Below are 22,496 nucleotides of genomic sequence, written 5' to 3'. Positions count from 1 at the left end.
ATATTGGTTCCTAACTTCCCTGAAAAGTTGCATATCGCGGGGGCTAAATCGATGCTAATGCAGTACGCCACAGGATGTTTTTGTGCTAGTCAAGGGCAGTCAAGTCTGGAGTGAACCAAGGGCTATATCTGTTCCTGGTTCTACATTTTTTGAATGGGGCGTGCTTATTTACGATGGTGAGGAAAGCACTTTTAAAGAATAACCAGTCATCCTCTACTGACGGAATGAGGTCAATATCCTTCCAGGATACCCGGGCCAGGTTGATTAGAAAGGCCTGCTCTCTGAAGTGTTTTAGGGAGCATTTGACAGTGATGAGGGGTGGTCGCTTGACCGCAGACCCATTACGGATGCAGGCAATGAGGCAGTGATCGCTGAGATCTTGGTTGAAGACAGCAGAGGTGTATTTAGAGGGCAGGTTGGTCAGGATGATATCTATGAGGGTGCCCGTGTTTACTGATTTAGGGTTGTACCTGGTAGGTTCATTGATAATTTGTGTGAGATTGAGGGCATCTAGTTTAGATTGTAGGACGGCCGGGGTGTTAAGCATGTCCCAGTTTAAGTCACCTAAAATTACGAATTCTGAAGATAGAGGGTGGGCAATCAATTCACATATGGTGTCCAGGGCACAGCTGGGGGCTGAAGGTGGATTTTTAAAAGTAAAAGCTCGAATTATTTGGGCACAGACCTGGATAGTATGACATAACTCTGCAGGCTATCTCTGCAGTAGATTTCAACTCTGTCCCCCTTGGGCAATTCTATTGTTATGACTTCTACCGAAGTCGGCCCCTCTCCTTGTTCGGGCAGCGTTCGGCGGTCGACGTCACAGGCTTTCTAGCCATCGCCGCCCCATTTTTCATTTATCCATTTGTTTTGTCTTGTTCCCTGCACACCTGATTTTCATTCCCCAATCACACTACATGTATTTAATCCTCTGTTCCCCCTCATGTCTTTGCGTGAGATTGTTTTGTGTTACGTGTCTATGTTGACGTGCTTCACTGGTATGCGTTTATTCCGTGTTTTATTTCACGAGGTATGTTATTGTGACTGTTTGCGCGTTTGCACTTTTGCTTTGGCTGGAGGCTTCGACGCAGTGGTGTCCATCTGTTGGTTTCTCCTGCCTAAATAAAGTCTGCGCCTGTTCACAACTCTCTGCTCTCCTGCACCTGACTCCGCTCCCAGTACGCACGCCATTGACATCTATCTTGTCGGAAAATGTTATAGTTAGGGATGGAAATTTCAGGATTTTTGGTGGCCTTCCTAAACCAGGAGTCAGACACGGCTAGGACATCCGGGTTGGCAGAGTGGGCTAAAGCAGTAAATAAAACAAACTTAGGGAGGAGGCTTTTAATGTTAACATGCATGAAACCAAGGCTTTTACGGTTACAGAAGTCAACAAATGAGAGTGCCTGGGGAATGGGAGTCGAGCTAGGCGCTGCAGGGCCTGGATTAACATCTACATCGCCAGAGGAACAGAGGAGGAGTAGGATAAGGGTACGGCTAAAGGCTATAAGAACTGGTCGTCTGGTGCGTTCGGAACAGAGAGTAAAAGGAGCAGGTTTCTGGGCGCGGAAGAATAGATTCAAGGCATAATGTACAAACAAGGGTATGGTAGGATGTGAGTACAGTGAAGGTAAACCTAGGCATTGAGTGACGATGAGAGAGGTTTAATCTCTAGACACCATTTAAACCAGGTGTGTGCAGGAGGTGGAACAAAAGGGCTAGCTGAGGCATATTGAGCAGTACACAGACTTCTTTCCTATCCGTAGCCTACGATTGTGCTACAATAATGAACATCGTTGTTCAGATGTGAAATTCCACATATCTTGTGTACTGTTCTCCACACCTCAATACAAGTGTAAGACAATTGGGTTTGGTAGTTTCAACTGACCTCTCCACTGTAAGACTATGTGACTGAATATCAACAGGGGGGAAAGGATAACTTAGTTCCCGATCTATTATTATCAAATACAAGCCAGCATCCCCTTTACACCAATGCTTCGCAAATTTTGCCATTTCAAATGGTAAATTGTACAATTTAACATCTGGTAAAGCCAATCCTCCTACATCACTTGGTGAGCACACCTTCTTCATATTAATCCTGGGTTTTTTCCTGTCCCACAAAAAAGTATTATAGCCTCGTTATTGTTATTTTATTGTGTACTTTTTATTATTTTTACTTTAGTTTATTTGGTAAATATTTTTTAAACTCTTCTTGAACTACACTGTTGATTAAGGGCTTGAAAGTAAGCATTTCACGGTAAGGTCTACACTTGTTGAATTTGGCGCATGTGACAAATAAGTTTTATTTTATTTGTTAGTGGCAGACCAAAGCGTGGCTCAACCTCAGGCCTGTTAGATTCAGTTGGACGCATTAAGTGATGCTATGTTTCTGTAATTTTGGTTGTTGTTGGTACAACGTGTTGGAAGATTTTGTTTCTCCCACTAGGTCCAATAGCCATCGTTCACCACTGCTGGTCTGATGAGACAGTGGATTGCGCAGTGAGATGGAAGAGTAAATAGGTATTTCGCCGTCATAGCCTTAGCCGATGGTAAGAGGTGGAATAGACACTGGCTGGAACACGGTTTTAACCAATCAGCATCCAGGATTAGACCCAGCCATTGTATAATTGAATTAATAGACTTCACTGTGGTGCTGCTATGGCTAAAGACCTCTTCTGCCGCAATGCCAGACTCCTTCCAGCACATTCCTAGCCCGTGATTGAGTCCTGCTTTGGCTCTTAGGCCAATCAAAAGCATGATTGGCTGCACAATCAGCCCCAACCCTTTGAAATGCTGCTCTTATCCTTGAAACGCAGGAGCTGATTTTGAGTTAATAGGGCCCTGGGACAGTGGTCTCTAACCGCATTTGCTCCCACTCTCCTTTCTTTGCCTCCCTTCTCTGCCTCTCCCCCACATGAAACACAGATTAGTCCACATATTCACACCTAAAGATACTAACACACATACACCTACTACTATAGTTGTATTAAAGGTACAAATGGGCACAAAATGGAGAAGCACACTACGTCCCACAAAAAAGTATTTATTTAATTATTATGTCATATAGTTTTTAAAAAACGGTCTGGAATATTCATAGGTAACATTGCAGAGATATAATTAAATTCTGAGACCACAACCATTTTAATCACGTTGATCTTTCACCATAAAGAAAGTTCTCTCTCTTCCCATTTTTCTATATTGGTCTTAATCTTGTCTAGCAGTGGCTCAAAATTTAGTCCCATCACTTCCTCCAAATTTGAACTAAATGTATAAGCCAAATCTTTCATCCCAGTAGGAACCCATTTAACATTTCCAGAGTAACATATGGCATTAATTGACATTGCTTTCGACTTATCCCAATTAATTTTGTAGCTTGACAAACTAGAATATGATTCAATACAAGTAAGTAATTGTGGAAGAGACTAAAGAGGATCAGAGACCAGCAGAAGAATATCGTCTGCATACATAAGCAGCTTGTGTTCTTTTCCTCCTCCATGGACACCCCCAATTTCTGTATCTGTACTTATCATTGTCGCAAGAGGCTCTAAAACTATGGTAAACAGGAGAGGGGAAAGAAAGCAACCCAACCTTGTGCCTCTAGAAAGACTAAAAAAAGGACACATAATTCCATTTGTAAGAACTGTTTCTTTAGGATTGGAATAAAGGACACTTATCCCTTTACAAAAGCCAGGACCAAAAACACATTTTCCTAGGGTTCTTAGGAGAAAAGCCCACTCTACCCTATCAAATGCCTTCTCAGCAGCTAAGGAGACAGCAACGGTAGGAACTATATTTGAGCGGTTTAACCACATGAGGTGTAAGAACCTACCTGTTCATAATAAATCCTACTTGGTCACTATGTATGATCTTCTCTAAGCGTATTGCAAGGGTCTTAGTAAGAATCTTACAATCCACATTAAGAAGGCCATCCAGACCAAGAACTTCCTGTTCTTTTATAGTACAGTCTAGGTCCTCTACTTTGCTATCTGATAATCTAGGTAATTCTATACCAGATAAAAAAGTATCCATATCTATGGGGCTCGCCGAACAGGAGGATGTACTGTATATAAATCTTCATAAAAACATTGAAACATTGTTTCTCTCTTGGATGAGGTCACCATCTTATTGCCCTTCTTAAATGCTGGGATTACGTTAGAAGCATTTTTAGTTGTCTTGCTAGTAGCCGGCCTGTCTTCTCACCTTCCTCATAAAAACTGGTTCTAAGCCTAAACAGTGCATATTCTCTCTTTTTGTTATACATTTTGTGCAACTGAAATTTCAGTTTGCAGGCAGTTTGAAACGTGCTATCTGTGCAATGTATTGCCAAATCCCTTTCCAATACACATTTCTCTGTTTCTAATCTTTTTACTGCTTCAGCCCCTTCCCTCATATTTTTGGACGCATATGCTATTATTTTGCATCTAATATATGATTTAGAGGTTTCCCATACTGTGGAAATCCTTATAGGTGAGCCTACGTTGATCTCAAAAAAGGATCTAAGATCATGTGCTAGTGATTGGCTAAATATCTAATCTTGCAATGGTGTTGAGTCTAAATCTACCCTTCCTTACATTTTCAGAGTTTATATCAACATGTAACTCCACTATAGCATGATCTGTGAGGGCGATGGGCCCAATCTTGCAATCAATCACATTATTAAACATGAAATTAGATATCAAGAATACATCTATTCTGGAGTGTGTCTTATGACAGTGGGAGAAAAAAAGTATATTCTCTATCATTAGGATGGACTAATCTCCATATGTCTGTAAGGCCCATATCTTCTGCTAGCATATGTATTGCAAGTCTATCTTTTGGCGCGGAGTTACTTGTAAATTTACTTCTATCAATCATATTGTCCATCACTTGGTTGATGTCTCCAGGAAGGACGATCTGTCCCTCCATATTTCCCAGTATAATGTTGACCTCATGACAAAAATGTGGGTCCTCCTTGTTGGGAGCATATATGTTACATAACACTACCGTAATCCCATTTATAAGAGCCTCAATGCAGATAATCCTGCCAGACTCATCAGAGTGTTGCTTCAACATTACAAAATGAAGTATTTTGCTTATCAGAATAATCACCCAATTTTGTTTGGAATTAAATGAGCTATGATAAACTTCTGCAACCTAGCCTCCTCCAAATTTCAGTGCCTCTGTATCTGTTAAATGTGATACCTGTATGAACATAATATCTGCCTGTTTTGATTTTAAATATGTCAAAATCTTTTTTCTCTTCACTTGGTTACCACAACCATTTACAGTATGTTCCAAGTATCCATATTTGCTCTGAGAAGTTATAGCCTGTGAGCATGAAGTGCCCCTTTTAACACGTTACAACTCTAATAAACATCATTATATAAAATTGCACAATATATGCTCCTGCTGTAGAAAAAAAACAGTGTAAATAAACATGGAAAACCAATCCCCAAATAAAACAAAGCAACGTAACGTTGCTTCTCGATGAATCAATCATCACAGAACTGTCTTTGATGCTGCAGTATCAACTAAACAATATATAAATATTTATTAAACTAGGCAAGTCAGTTAAGAACAAATTCTTATTTTACAATGACGGCCTACCCCGGCGACGCTGGGCCAATTGTGCACCGTCATATGGGACTCCAGATCACAGCCGGTAGTGTAATAGCCCGGGATCGAAACAGGGTCTGTTGTGATGCCTCTAGCACTGAGATGCAGTGCCTTAGACTGCTGTGCTACTCGGGAGCCCTTATGGTCAGTAAGGTGGTCCGTGAGGTGCATGAAAGGCTAAATTAGCAACACTCCCCAGAGTCCCTCAAACAAATAGGCTACCTTCATTTGTATTGTAAACAGCCTATAATTCAACTTGTACTTTACCTTGTCTCGTCTTCTTTATCTAGGCTAAACACATTGCTCTTGCAATAAACTTTCTGCCTCCACGTTGTCCTTGAACATCATTTTCTTTCCCTTCCAAGTATAGAGCAGGGTCGCTGAGAATGGCAGATTTCAACGGCGAGGATTCCGTCTCCCGTCTGGAGAAGGGTAATGAGAATCATGAGAAAAAGCTGGATATATTGTGGAATCGTGTCGAAGAACTTGAGAACAGAAGTAGGAGAAATACGGGGAAATCAGTTCATCTGAAAGAGGTTAGTGAAACTGGCGGTGGACTAATCTTGTGTGTGTGCAGAAAATCATTGCAGGCATGAATTTGAAATTTAACGAACCCATCGCAGTTTAACCATGCCTGACGGGAATGGGCCCCCAAGAACGGTTCTCATACGATTCCTACAATCTACAGCCCGGGACAAGGTACTTAAAGCGGCGAAAGAAAAGGGTGGCTTTCAGTGGGAAGGCCGCCGGCTGTCTTTTTTCCCGGCCCTTTCCAGGAACTGGCAATGAAGAGGAAGAAGTTTGCAACAGCGAGGAAACAACTACATGAGAAGAACATCAGGCACACACTGCCACTCTGCCCCATCCATCCTCTCTTGTATCGCATCAACTTTTTCCTTTAGCTCGGTAGTTGTTTTTATCGTGGCGACATCGGATGCAACACCCAACAAAGTCGTATTCATCTTTCTCATTTGCTCAAATAGATCCTTCAGATTTACCGATCTTTTTTGGTAATCACACCTGACTCTAACGCGGCTATTTTGAAAGATATCATGAAGAACTGCATAAGTGTTGCTAATGCTCTCCACTTTCTGGAGGACCGAGTTTTGAAATCAGTGTAATGCTCGGTGGAAACAGAGTATGATATCTAAGGAGATGGAGAAAATTCTGCCGTTTGATTGAAAATAATGTGGAGGGAGTTGAAAAGAGAACAGACAGTAGAAGGCTGTTGTATAAAACACCTGTCTCCGAGATTATATCTTCAAACTAAAGGGCAACCATGGCATCCATGACAGAGAGGGAGAAGCGTTCATTCATGTATACGGGTAAGAGAGTCGAACAAGCTACATTTTCAGATGTTATACATTTATACATGCTAGCTTGCGACTCTACGTCTACCAGGAACGCGCTCACCAGCCAAGCACACGCACTGTCGTGGATGCAAGGTCCGATCACTTCTGACACCAATGTAATGAAACAGGCAGGGAGCAGGCCTCGAACCCTCGACCTTTTAGCCCGAAGTCCAGCGCGCTATCGACTGTGCCGCAAAAGCATGCTCAAGCGCAGAGTCGATATTTGCGCTTATAAACCCAATACTGTTAGCTAGCTAGCTAACATTAGCTGGCTGGCTCGCTAGCTAACGTTACGTGAATGATCTGTGTAGTAATATTATTCATATCACAGAGCCATTTGCATTGCTAGTTATAGCCTAACGTTAGCTAGGTAGCTAACATTGAACCTAGCTAGTTTGTTAGCTTTAGCTGCCAGCAGATTCATGCAGGGTAGTAATGTTATGAGTTGGGTTTATGGTTCATTGTTTAGCTAGCTAGCTACATTTCTAAACAAAAGACTCCATTATGCAAGTAACCATTTCACTGAACCGTTTACACCTTCTATATCCTGTGCATGTGACCAATACACTTTGATTTTATTTGATATAGTGTGCATTTACCAGAGATGGCAATGTGAAGAACAACATGACCTGCACCAAAGTCAAATTAGGATGTAACGTTAGGCCAATGAGACAGTGTCCAAGTTCTAAAATTCACTGGTAGAATGACCTGCTTTTATTTTGTCACACTCACAACCGTAAACAATTTTTTTGTATTTAGCTTGCCATTATCTTGTAAATAATGATCTTGTTGTGAGTATATAACTTAATGTTAGCTAGCTAGCTAACAAACTAGAAACTAACCAAAACATTGTTTAGAAAGTTGCTTTTAGTTGCCTGGTTTGCTAGATTGACATATACTAAATACATTTTTAAACAGATGGGTTTATTGGTTAAAAAACCCCACCAGTTATGCTATTTTGGACCACCAGGCTGCTGATGTCACGCAGCCTGTCGTTTTTGTGTTTATACTTTTTCATAACGACAACGACAAGTTTGATGTCGGACGACACTAGAATGTACATGATGTCACTACGAGAACTGTCTACAGACATGTCAATAGACGTTGCCTCACAGTTGAATCCTTAAAGAGATGGGTGGGGCTAAGGCTAAAGAGGGTGTGAACGATCCTGAATGAGTGTATACAAATAAGAGCTCTCCAGTAGGTGTACCAAAACATTCAAGGGTCATTTTCTCAGAAGTGGGGTTACAAGTTTATCAACTTTCAAAGTAGAATGACTTTCCCATTGTTCCTCAACTGTTGTGTATGATATTACATTTTACCAGTCTCTACTTTTATCCAATGTAAAAAACATAATTTCAAATTTTGCTACAAGAGACCCAATCCAACCGGTTGGTCACAAATAGTTTTTGGAAATGAAGCCCTTTATCTACTTTCCCAGAGTCGGATGTTCCTGTAGACTTCCAGTCATTGCGCTAATGCTAGTTAGCATTGGCTTGTGAAACTACCTCTAACTTCCTTCATACTCGACGCAGAGACATAACATTTTTATCCACAATGATATTCTGTTGCAGATAGCGATATTCATAAAATAAGGAACATGCTTCTGGACAGAAGCTCTACAGCACAACTAACTAACAGGCGCTCCAACATGTGAAGAAAGCCGTACAGCATAATAACCACAGAAAACATGTTTAGCTTTAATAGTGACTTGGAGCCAACCCCTTTTACCTCGAGAGGAAATAAAAAAACAACACCGTACAGAATTCATCACATGGAAGCTATTATTCAGTCTGAGGGCTTAACAATATGTATGGCTGTTTATGGTCTGTCAGTGGTTGTGCATCCGTTGGTTGGTCCGCTGCTCTGCTTTGGGTAGAAGGACTAGTAGGACAGGTCCCTGTGGAGACGCCCCGGGACTGAAGCATCACGCATGGAGCCACTGTAATAAGTTAGTCTTCTCCAGCGCAGTACAACGCAGGGGCAGACTCAGAGGTGGCTGATAGCAGGAGAGGGGCATCATGGGAAATCTCTTAGCAGCCAGTTCCTCAGTGACAGAGTGGCGAGCTCCGCCCACGCTCATCTGAATTTCTAAGCAGTGTCTCTCTCTCTCTCTCTCGCTCTCTGAGAAAAACCCTCTCAGTTATTTCTGGGGTAAACAAACATGGAGATGAACTCTCCCGCTCCTTTCTCTCCTAGTCTTGTTTTTGTAAGAAGTGTTGACATGCTGAATGCACTGAGGTGTCTGTTTAAACTACTAGCACACAGCTCGGACACCCATGCATACCCCACAAGACATACCACCAAAGGTCTCTTCACAATCCCCAAGTCAAGAACAGACTATGGGAGATGAACAGTACTACATAGAGCCATGGCTACATGGTGCTCTATTCCACATCAGGTAACTGATACAAGCAGTAGAATCAGATTAAAAAAATGGATAAAAATATAACTTATGGAACAGCGTGGACTGTGAAGAGACACACACACAGACACACATACACATGATAAGACACGCACTCTACACACACGTACACAGGGATTTTAAATTGTAGATATGTGATACTAGAGTAGTGGCCTGAGGGCACATACTTAATGTGTTGTGAAAAGTGTTATGAAATGCAGTGTCATGTAATATTTTAAATTGTATATACTGTAACTGCCTTAATGTTGCTGGACCACAGGAAGAGTAGCTGCTGCCTTGGCACAACAATGGCTGAAACAAAAGCTGACTTTCGTGGCCTCAGAGGGGAAAAGGTGACTTGTCAGGTACTGACCCTACAGTTACTGAGCTCCTCCGCCGCAAAGATAATGGCCCCCAACTTCTTCCCAGGAATCCCACTGTGAAAGAGAAAAAGAGAAAATGATGGAAGAGAGAGGGGGGGAGGGAGAGTGACAGAGAGAGAGAGAGAGAGAGAGAGAGAGAGAGAGAGAGAGAGAGAGAGAGAGAGAGAGAGACAGAGTGAGATATCTTTTAATACTAATGACAATATGATACTTTGTCATATAGTCACAGTCCCGCTCTTCCTCGGAATATTGAGTCAGAATTCATTAACCATGCAACACATACTGCATAGCACGTTCACACAGCCATCTTTCCTATCTTGTTCTGCTTTAATGCAGTTGCCATCACATGAAGGTTAAAGCTTTTGTTTTTACTTCATTTAAACTTACTTTCACTTTGTCGATTCAATTTATTCCAATTAAGGCACGATTCAATGAACTGAAAGGATAGCGAGCGAGAGCGAGGGTAGAGAAAGCCAGAGCAGACAAGCCGAAGAAGTGCGAGAGAGGGTGAGCAAGAGGCTGTGTGACAGTAAGGGGCTTGCGAGGTCAAACCTGCAAGCTGGTCAATTACTGTGCAGTGGGTAAATCTGGGTAACTCTGGGCCAGCTATAGCTCGCTCCACTCCCCTCCTCCAGTCATTAGTAGAGTGAACTTCTGGGGAGAATATCAATTGCATTATTCTGATTCCTCGCATCCTCTCTCCTTGCCTCTTTATCAAAACCCATTGGATGAGAAGGTCAGAAGGGAGGGACCTCTGAGCTTCTCATCTCATGAGGTTTGAGAAGGATGTGAGGAATCAAGGAAATGCAATTGAGATTCTCCCGTGGTGCAGCTCATCCTCTCACCACATCCAGCACGTCACTCTCTCTGACAGGGGCGACCTCCTAGCACATCACCTTATCACCTACACTGAGCAGAGGCCTTGTCTCACAGTGGTACAGGGTGCTGATGGGTCACCTATCCAGGTATGTCTCAATCTTCCACCTTGACACACATTTTTCTATTGGTATTTCCTGCATAACAGAGCTGTCCAATCAAACCATGTCCAATCTCATAGCGTGCTCACTGAGTTACAGAGGCAACAGTCTTGCGATGTACCACATTGTGCAAGTCTGACTGCGATTGGGCATCCCTCATTAAACAACCCTCTGTTTTTACTATAAGGTGTTATATCTAGGGTTGCAAAGCTATCGGTAATTTACCAAAATGAACGTAATCTTTTGTAATTAATAGACAATCTATGGCAATCTATGATAACTTTGGTCATTTATACATGACTAACTTTTACAAAATGTATTCATATATAGTATACATTTTTATATCCGTATCCATATTGTCCATGAGTTTCTAGTGGATAGACCATAAGGTTCAAGAGAAAATAACGTAATTAATACAAAAAAAACATCTAATGAATAATGACATTATTTGTTTTAACTCTGCAACTCTTCCAACTATTGACTTTTCTTACAACTACTACCAGTTTGATGCCAAAACATTGACAACAAATATATGTTGACATAGTTAAATAAATAAAAGTGTGTAAAAAAAAAATGTATTCAAGATATTTAATGTTGAAATCCTCATATTAAACACTAATTGTATTCACTAAGTTGATGGTTAATATTTAGGATACTGTTTTATGGCTTTGATATTCAATGTTTTATTTAAAAATCATGTTATTTAATATTTGTACATGTAATAAGGCCACACAGAGGGCCAGAGATAATTACAGAGACCTGTGGTAATCTGAAGTACCCCAAAATGTCACTAGATGTCATCTTATAAATTTCCATATAAACCTTGAAAGTTACCAAAATTCTGGTAGTTTACTGGTAAACTTTGAAAGTTTCCAGTAATATACCCTCCCTTTTGTAACCCTAGTTATAGCACACATTGTGAATAATCACAGTAAATTGGTGAGGAAATGGAAAATGAAGTGGAAAACAGAGTTTCCGTCTTCACCATCCTGAGATAATATACGATGATGTTCTGGACACGGAGAGAAAATAACAAATTACTGTATGTTTCCTTGGTAACTGAAGTCACAGTATCAGCAGCAATCAGGACACGTCATCTAATTACGTCATAGAAACAGCCATCGAGGCCCTTTAGCAGACAACTTGAGCACTAGGGCAGAAATCCCGTTAGCTAGAGGCCCACCACATCTCAATGTGATTAGACCTTGGAGAGAAGGATGCCCTTCAGAAACCTATCTCCTCCCCGTCACTCCCCTCCCTGTCTGCAGGCAAATGGGATGGCAAGAGTAGCAACAGGTGAGCGGAAGAGTCCAGAGATTTATACACTATACAGTGGGGCAAAAAAGTATTTAGTCAGCCACCAATTGTGCAAGTTCTCCCACTTAAAAAGATGAGAGAGGCCTGTAATTTTCATCATAGGTACACTTCAACTATGACAGACAAAATGAGAAAAAAAAATCCAGAAAATCACATTGTAGGATTTTTTATGAATTTATTTGCAAATTATGGTGGAAAATAAGTATTTGGTCACCTACAAACAAGCAAGATTTCTGGCTCTCACAGACCTGTAACTTCTTCTTTAAGAGGCTCCTCTGTCCTCCACTCGTTACCTGTATTAATGGCACCTGTTTGAACTTGTTATCAGTATAAAAGACACCTGTCCATAACCTCAAACAGTCACACTCCAAACTCCACTATGGCCAAGACCAAAAGGACTGGTGTCAAAGGACACCAGAAACAAAATTGTAGACCTGCACCAGGCTGGGAAGACTGAATCTGCAATAGGTAAGCAGCTTGGTTTGAAGATATCAACTGTGGGAGCAATTATTAGGAAATGGAAGACATACAAGACCACTGATAATCTCCCCGATCTGGGGCTCCACGCAAGATCTCACCCCGTGGGGTCAACATGATCACAAGAACGGTGAGCAAAAATCCCAGAACCACACGGGGGGACCTAGTGAATGACCTGCAGAGAGCTGGGACCAAAGTAACAAAGCCTACCATCAGTAACACACTATGCCGCCAGGGACTCAAATCCTGCAGTGCCAGACGTGTCCCCCTGCTTAAGCCAGTACATGTCCAGGCCCGTCTGAAGTTTGCTAGAGAGCATTTGGATGATCCAGAAGAAGATTGGGAGAATGTCATATGGTCAGATGAAACCAAAATATAACTTTTTGGTAAAAACTCAACTCGTCGTGTTTGGAGGACAAAGAATGCTAAGTTGCATCCAAAGAACACCATACCTACTGTGAAGCATGGGGGTGGAAACATCATGCTTTGGGGCTGTTTTTCTGCAAAGGGACCAGGACGACTGATCCGTGTAAAGGAAAGAATGAATGGGGCCATGTATCGTGAGATTTTGAGTGAAAACCTCCTTCCATCAGCAAGGGCATTGAAGATGAAACGTGGCTGGGTCTTTCAGCATGACAATGATCCCAAACACACCGCCCGGGCAACGAAGGAGTGGCTTCGTAAGAAGCATTTCAAGGTCCTGGAGTGGCCTAGCCAGTCTCCAGATCTCAACCCCATAGAAAATCTTTGGAGGGAGTTGAAAGTCCCTGTTGCCCAGCAACAGCCCCAAAACATCACTGCTCTAGAGGAGATCTGCATGGAGGAATGGGCCAAAATACCAGCAACAGTGTGTGAAAACCTTGTGAAGACTTACAGAAAACGTTTGACCTCTGTCATTGCCAACAAAGGGTATATAACAAAGTATTGAGATAAACGTTTGTTATTGACCAAATACTTATTTTCCACCATAATTTGCAAATAAATTCATTAAAAATCCTACAATGTGATTTTCTGGATTTTTCTTTCTCATTTTGTCTGTCATGGTTGAAGTGTACCTATGATGAAAATTACAGGCCTCTCTCATCTTTTTAAGTGGGAGAACTTGCACAATTGGTGGCTGACTAAATACTTTTTTGCCCCACTGTATATACAAAAGTATGTGGACACCCCTTTCAAATGAGTGGATTTGACTATTTCAGCCACATTCGCTGCTGACAGGTGTATAAAATCAAGCACACAGCCATGCAATCTCCATAGACAAACATTGGCAGAGCTCAGTGACTTTCCAACAAGTCAGCTGCCCCAGTCAACTGTAAGTGCTGTTATTGTGAAGTGGAAATGTCTAGGAGAAACAATGGCTCAGCCATGAAGTGGTAGGCCACACAAGCTCACAGAACGGGACCGCCAAGTGCTGAAGTGCGTAGCGCGTAAAAATTGTCTGTTCTCGGTTGCAACACTCACTACTGTGTTCCAAACTGTCTCTGGAAGCAACATCAGCACAATAACTATTTGTCATGAGCTTCATGAAATGGGTTTCCATGGCTGAGCAGCCGCACACAAGCCTAAGATCACCATGCGCAATGCCAAGTATCGGCTGGAGTGGTGTAAAGCTCGCCGCCATTGGACTCTGGAGCAGTGGAAATGCATTCTCTGGAGTGATTAATCACACTTCACCATCTGGCAGTCCGACGGACAAATCTGGCTTTGGCGGTCGGCAGGAGAACGGAACGACACCTGCCCGAATCCATGCTGCCAACTGTTCCAGTGAAGGGAAATCTTAACGCTACTGCATACAATGACATTCTAGACAATTATGTGCTTCCAATTTTGTGGCAACAGTTTGGGGAAGGCCCTTTCCTGTTTCAGCGATGACAATGTCCCCTTTGCACAAAGCGAGGTCCATACAGAAATGGTTTGTCAAGATCGGTTTGGAAGAACTTGACTGGCCTGCACAGAGCCCTGACCTCAACTCCTTTGACCACCTTTGGGATGAATTGGAACGCCGACTGCGAATGCCCTTCCTCACCAATGCTCTTGTGGCTGAATGGAAGCAAATCCCCTCAGCAATGTTCCAACATCTAGTGGAAAAACTTCCCAGAAGAGTGTAGGCTGTTATAGCAGCAAAGGGGGACCGACTCCATATTAATGCCCATGATTTTGGAATGAGATGTTTGATGAGCAGGTGTCTACATACTTTTGGTCATGTAGTGTATTTCAGAGCTGCATTTCTATTGAAACGTATTGTGTATACCGTGCAGATCAAAGTTAAAAACATGTATTTGTAATAACAATACACTTATAGTAAGGGCATTATGGCGAAACAAAGCCCTATGTATTTTGAATTGCAGTCCACAAGAACTAGAGAATGACAGACAGATGTGGACATATGAGAAAGTAGCCATTAAAAGAAGAAAGAAAACAAATATGCATGTATTTGGCTGCCTTGTTCCATCTTTGCAGCTGGCCTTACCCAAAGGGGTCGAATACAACATTCAGGATGTGTCAGCTCGGCTAGCGCCAACAGTCCTCAATATTTCAGGACCATGGCCCAGATTCAGATGGGTTGAGCCAGAGGTGGGATAAACCAGAATACTGGAACAACTTCAGGAGACAAAGATTCAGTTGGCCAGGCAGAGAAAAGAAATGGGATGGTTCCTGCACTCTATGTCTGACATGGAGACAGTGGGCCGTCTGTGATGCACTTTGGGAGAACATAGTTCCTTACCTTCCATGTACGTGACACATTGACAGCTGGGGGATTATTTATGACAAAAGTAAAATCCATCTTTACCTAGCGCTATTGTACTGTCTGGATTTAGACTGGACTTAGTGTCCTGAAAAGTCCGCCACATAAATGTTGAAAATAAAATCCCCAAAAATGACCAAAGAAATTAACCAATGATGAGCTGTAGCCAAAGTAGCCCACAAAGTTGTGCTGTAGACATCATAAACTGGCTGCACATTTGTGTGTGAGACAGACAGGTGGTGTCCTCCCAGTAACTAAATATAATCTGCTAGAGAATTACACTTCCCTTATCATCCAATACCTCCCATCCCATCCCCTCCACACATCCAACACCCCCACACCCTCCACACATTCAATATCCCCCATTCCCTCCACACTTCCTACCCCCCATCCCCTCACATCTGGAGACCCACTGCTCTCCCAGGGAGCCTCTGAGCTGCCTCTGAGAGGCACACACAAACTACACGCACCCATAAACTCCACTCCCTGTAGCTATGGATCCAAAAGAATGCATTGTTGTTTCATGAATACATGTAAAGCCGATGAACTAAAATAGATTTAACAAGAGCACAAGAGCAGGAAGACACCCAAGTCTTGCCAACGGCTCATGACTGCCTAAGAAACACAAGAAGACTTGAGGAAAAGTAGCTCAGGCAGAAATTGGTAATGTCACAGCAGAGGTAGCTAGAGGGAACATATGGCAGGTTGTTCAGTTGCACACTGCCTGCCAGGGATCCCAAAACATTTATCATGTGAACCTTGATCGTGTATCGTTTCACACTTTTGACAGCATCGAAATGTGATCCTCAAGAGGTCTGACCATGTGGGAGATTTGACATTGAGCTGAAAGGACAGCAGAGCATTTACCGAAATGTGCATCTATACACAACCTGTCATATTACGTGTGATTTGATTGCCTGATGTCTGCAGGAGAAATCCCAAAGTGTAATTTCACAATGTGTGCCCTATACATTTCTAAAATGAACAATACATCACCTGTGACAGCTTATTTAGCTATGTTTCCACCTCATATATCTCCATCTACTCTTGTGGCGGTAGCTTGTTGCTTTGATAATGGACTGGGGGAGTATTTTCTATGTCCTCTATCTATAAACACTGAATCTTCTATGAGGTTTGACTTTTTAATTTGTCTCTCCGACAGCTTATTGGAAAGGACTTTTGCTCCGGTTTGTAGAAACTAAATTATTATTTTCAATATGAGCTGATTTGTCATAGCAAACTAAGAACTGGGTTTATTTGTCAATCGATTTGAATTAGCTGGAGTCTCTCCCATTTAGTTTTATCACAGGTGAATTGCATGGGATGTTCAATATAGTAACACTATATTGAAGTAACGCTATATTGAAGGTAGATGCTTCATTAACCTTATAGCAGAGAGAAAATAGCTCACCATGAGCTATTATGCATCACTATTTATTAATTGCATTACAGGCAACCTATTCTTTGTTCATAACACACTGCTAACTTACAGTATGTCCACATGAATTTTGTGTGCAATTACTATCCTATATATAGTAGATAAAAGTCACTGTGGTTGATCTCCAAATCACAACCTCATTATGAAAATGTAACAGTCGTAACATCCCAAGGCTAATCTACATAGATATGCAATTACACTGTATGTACATCTATATCATGTATGCAAATAGTTGTTTCCCAACTTGTGGTATGGGGCGGTGTAAAGTGTGTAACTAATAATACACAGTAAAACCTTAATTACAGTTGCCAGGACTGCACCTCCATGATTATGAGTGTGTATGAGTGTGTGTGAGTGTGTGTGAGTGTGTGTGAGTGTGTGTGAGGATGCGAACTCGCAGCAGGAGTGAAATTGTGGAAGCATGGGGTATGCTCTTCACACCAAATCTTACAGATAAAAATACGACCAGCATGCAATGTCACGTAGAGCACATATCTGATCTTCAAAAGGGGAAAATTAAGTGTATTCGCCCAATCATGCTTTTACACTATGGGAGAGCTTACAGTCCTTCTCAGTTACCATAGAAACCAACAGGTAAGTGGTAGAGAAGTGCTTCTTCCTCCACAGCATGATACCCCATTCTCAAAACAGTGACCTACAAAAAGACGCCCACCGCCGCGCGGAGGCCATCGCCAGGCATTTCGGATTGGCTCTCCTCCGCCTCTCACTCTAGGGGGTGTGTGTGGAATAAAGGCAATGCTGGGGGGGGATGTGTTTTTAAAAATGTTTAAATAGTAGGTGGATCAGCTTTAATATTGCAAATAGATTTTGGCTTCTATCAATCTAATAGTCTGCATCATTTCCAATCCAGCCATATATATATGTAACAGTATAACTTTAGACCGTCCCCTCGCCCCGACACGGGCGCGAACCAGGGATCCTCTGCACACATCAACAACTGACACGCATGAAGCGTCGTTACCCATCGCTCCACAAAGGCCGCGGTGTGACGTAACCGACTGAAAGGCTGCTAGCTCTCACCACCGCTAACTAGCTAGCCATTTCACATCCGTTACACATATATATATATATATATATATATTTTTTTTTTAAATATATTTTCCTTTGTCATTTTCCCCTAACCCTACCACCTCTCCCCTAATTGGAGAAAACGAACGGACAGCAACACTTAGGCTTCTACTTCCAGCTTATACATACTATATAGTGCATTCTGAAAGTATTCAGACTTCTTGACTTTTCCACATTTTGTTACGTTACAGCCTTATTTTAAAATGTATTAAATTGTTTTTTTTTCTTAATCAATCTACACACAATACCCCATAATGACAAAGAACATTTATTTTTCAGAAATGTTTGCAAATGTATTAAAATAAACAAACTGAAATATGACATTTGCATAAGTATTCAGATACTTTACTCAGTACTTTGTTGAAGCACCTTTGGCAGCGATTACAGCCAAGAGTCTTCTTGGGTATGACGCTACAAGCTTGGCACACCTGTATTTGGAAATTTCTCACATTCTTCTCTGCAGATCCTCTCAAACTCTGTCAGGTTTGATGGGGAGCATTGCTGCACAGGTATTTTCAGGTCTCTCCAGAGATTTTCGATTGGGTTCAAGTCCGGACTCTGGCTGGGCCACTCAAGGACATTCAGAGACTTGTCCAGAAGCCACACCTGCATTATCTTGGCTGTGTACTTAGGGTCGTTGTCCTATTGGAAGAGGAACCTTCGCCCTAGTCTGAGGTCCTGAGCACTCTGGAGCAGGTTTTCGTCAAGGATCTCTCTGTACTTTGCTCCGTTAATTTTTCCTTTGATCCTGACTAGTCTCCCAGTCCCTGCCGCTGAAAACATCCCCACAGCATGAAGCTGCCAGCACCATGCTTCATCGTAGGGATGGTATTGACCAGGTGATGGGCAGTGCCTGATTTCCTCCAGACATGACGCTTGGCATTCAGGCCAAAGAGTTCAATCTTGATTTCATCAGAGCAGAGAATTTTGTTTCTCATGGTATGAGAGTCCTTCAGTGGGCTGTCATGTATATTTTACTGAGGAGTGGCTTCCTTCTAGTCACTCTACCATAAAGGCCTGATTGGTGGAGTGCTGCAGCGATAGTTGTCCTTCTAGATGGTTCTCCCATCTCCACAGAGGAACTCTGGAGCTCTGTCAGAGTGACCATCGGGTTCTTGGTCACCTCCCAGACCAAGGCCCTTCTCCCCCGATTGCTCAGTTTGGCCTGACGGCCAGCTCTAGGAAGAGTCTTGGTGGTTCCAAACTTCTTCCATTTAAGAATGATGGAGGCCACTGTGTTCTTGGGTCCCTTCAATGCTGCAGAAACGTTTTGGTACCCTTCCCCAGATCTGTGCTTCGACACTATCCTGTCTCGGAGCTCTACAGACAATTCCTTTAAACTCATGGCTTGGTTTTTGCTCTGACATGTACTGTCAACTGTGGGAACTTATATAGGCAGGTGTGTGCCTTTCCACATCATGTCAAATCAATTGAATTTACCACAGGTGGACTCTAATCAAGTTGTAGAAACATCTCAAGGATGATCAATGGAAACAGGATGCACCTGAGCTCAATTTTGAGTCTCATAGCAAAGGGTCTGAATACTTAAGTAAATGAGGTATCTGTTTTTTTATTTTTAATACATTTGCTAAAATGACTAAAACCCTGTTTTCGCTTTGTCATGACGGGTTATTGTGTGTAGATTGATATATTTTTTAATTTAATCAATTTCAAAATCAGGCTGTAACGTAACAAAATGTGGAAAAAGTCAAGGGGTCTGAATACTTTTCGAATGCACTGTACATTTTATGGACACAGTATATTATGCATTAGTTATCCATCAACCCCTCCAATCTATCACTGAATACCATCCAGTTTTGATTTCTATTCCCCAGATATTTTTCAACTATGCTGTGATGTTTCACAAGTTCTGAACCTTTCTATTCTCATAGTTTCTACAGACTGTAAATTAAAGATACCATTTTTTTGCTAAGAGTATTATTATATTATTGATCGATTGACTATGACTTTTCAGACCACCCAGCAGTGCTATTTGCAGAGTTAACTCCAAGTAAATGTTGCAGGGAGGATGTGTTTTTGGGGTGGTTTTGACAGCCATGTGAAACACACTAAACATGCAGAGGAGTTGTCTCCAGGCTTTGTCATTGCAGATCCCCTCTGGGATGGCAGGCTCTGTATGCTGTTGGTTCTTCTGTACCCGTCCCCCTCTCTCTCTCTGTCACAGCTTGCTACATGTCCCCCAGGAATGTGGCCTTCTAAATGCCGGAGAGTCAAGGAGGGAGAATGGCACATTTTGGAACAAAACCCACATCCTTTTCCTTCGCTGCTCTTGGCATCTTTGTAGCTTCATCCATTGTCGGTTTTAAATAGCTGTCTTTTGAGTGACCAACCAGACAGGCTGAATGGCGATTGTTTTTATTGTTGAACGCAAGGCTTTTCTTCAGGGTGAAGCATTTTTTAAGGCTTTTCTAAAGGATTCTCAAAATTATATGTCGTGCAAATAATTTCTGTTTGAACAAGACTTTTAGTTTGTGATGGAGGATGCAACTTGCATGCTTTACTTTTCAGAATGTGGCGGTACAGTATGTGAGCAGGACCATTGGTGAGTGTGTGTGTGCCTGCGTGCACGCATGTGCGCTTGTGTATAAGTGTGTGTGCACAGGCACAGGGGAGGGTAACGCTTCACTCTGGTAACGCCAAGAAGGCAGAGCACATTTTTATCTCGCCAATAGAGAAAGTGCAGCAGGCCCAAACCCAGTGGCATCTTCCAAAGGCTATACATCTCTCTCTCTCAGCTCAGCTCAGCTCAGCTCAGCTCAGCTCAGCTCAGCTCAGCTCAGCTCTGCCAAGGCTATGTCATTTGAACTGGGAGATACACAGTGCTGGCTGCATGGGGACGATACGCCCGAAAACGTATAAATAGACAAATGGATGAAGATGTCCAACGGGATCTTTTATGGTAATCGAGAACATTGGCTCCCATGGTCATGTGTAAAGTCAATGACTGGCCTCTGTTTTTACAAATGTTGTCGCTCCTTATGCCCCCAAAATAAGAACATACATACCTCTTCACGAACACACAGACAAAAAGCTAAGTACACTCAGTCTGAGAGAAAATAGGTCTCAACAATTCATCTCCGATTCTGCAATTACCATATTTTCCAGCTGGCGAACTCATAACATACAGGCACACTGCACAAACAACACCTTAATGTCGATTTCTGAAATCGGTAGAAAAAGAAATTATGCTTCACATGACAATTTCTGCACAAAATGACCCTATCAAGAAGTTGATTACAAGATGTTACTATGTCGTGCACCAGAGGTGCTTTGGCAATCAATGCTTTTTCACTAGTTTCTTTCTGAGGCTATAGAGTATGGAATATTGCCACGGGTTTATAGCATAATACATTCTCAACGTGTATTGCTCAGCTACAGTGCTGTGCTCCATTTCCAATCTACAGACAGATAGTCCCTCCCTCAAGACCGAACCAACATTTGCCAATCACATGGGCCATGACATCCAGCCAAAGAGAGGTATGGCCAGTTCTCACTTCATTAGGACTGTAGTGGTTCCATGGATAGTGGGAGAGAGAGTGCCATTGCCCTTGATTCTAAGCAATGTTGTGCTGCTATTTTTATTGACTTGGCCAAAGCTTTTGATACGGTAAACCATTCCATTCTTGTGGGCCGGCTAATGAGTATTGGTGTCTCTGAGGAGTCTGGCCTGGTTTGCTAACTACCTCTCTCAACGAGTGCAGTGTATACAGTCAGACCATCTGCTGTCTCAGCCACTGCCTGTCACCAAGGGAGTACACCAAGGCTCGATCCTAGATCCCACGCCCTTCTCAATTTACATCAAGAACATAGCTCAGGCAGTAGGAAGCTCTCTCATCTATTTATATGCAGATGATACAGTCTTATAATCAGCTGGCCCCTACCCGGATTTTGTGTTAAACGCTCTACAACAAAGCTTTCTTAGTGTCCAACAAGCTTTCTCTACCCTTAACCTTGTTCTGAACACCTCCAAAACAAAGGTCATGTGGTTTGGTAAGAAGAATACCCCTCTCCCCACAGGTGATGGAAGATGGAACTAAGTCAAAGGAACAGCTGTACAACGCTGTCTACGAAGACGTCCTGAACAACATCCAGAAGTGTCTGTAAGCAACAAAGGTCAGTCTATCGGCTAAGAGATGGCTATATCTTGAATACTTGAATATATCTTGAATACTTAAGTAAATGAGGTATCTGTTTTTTTATTTTTAATACATTTGCTAAAATGACTAAAACCCTGTTTTCGCTTTGTCATGACGGGTTATTGTGTGTAGATTGATATATTTTTTAATTTAATCAATTTCAAAATCAGGCTGTAACGTAACAAAATGTGGAAAAAGTCAAGGGGTCTGAATACTTTTCGAATGCACTGTACATTTTATGGACACAGTATATTATGCATTAGTTATCCATCAACCCCTCCAATCTATCACTGAATACCATCCAGTTTTGATTTCTATTCCCCAGATATTTTTCAACTATGCTGTGATGTTTCACAAGTTCTGAACCTTTCTATTCTCATAGTTTCTACAGACTGTAAATTAAAGATACCATTTTTTTGCTAAGAGTATTATTATATTATTGATCGATTGACTATGACTTTTCAGACCACCCAGCAGTGCTATTTGCAGAGTTAACTCCAAGTAAATGTTGCAGGGAGGATGTGTTTTTGGGGTGGTTTTGACAGCCATGTGAAACACACT

General features: G+C 42.1%; 1 protein-coding gene across 1 annotated transcript in view; it reads right to left on the bottom strand.

Moving 5' to 3' along the window:
• cpne5a (copine Va) overlaps positions 1-22,496 on the bottom strand; it is a 90,455-nt gene that overhangs the window by 23,735 nt on the left and 44,224 nt on the right. The window contains exon 7 of the mRNA XM_039010377.1: positions 9,725-9,788. Within this exon, the coding sequence (XP_038866305.1) occupies positions 9,725-9,788 (64 nt within the window). The remainder of the gene's footprint in view (positions 1-9,724; positions 9,789-22,496) is intronic.

The sequence above is a fragment of the Salvelinus namaycush genome, chromosome 16 (genome assembly GCF_016432855.1).
Source record: "Salvelinus namaycush isolate Seneca chromosome 16, SaNama_1.0, whole genome shotgun sequence".
NCBI classification, from domain to species: domain Eukaryota; kingdom Metazoa; phylum Chordata; class Actinopteri; order Salmoniformes; family Salmonidae; genus Salvelinus; species Salvelinus namaycush.
This window is presented reverse-complemented; position numbering and strand designations above follow the sequence as displayed.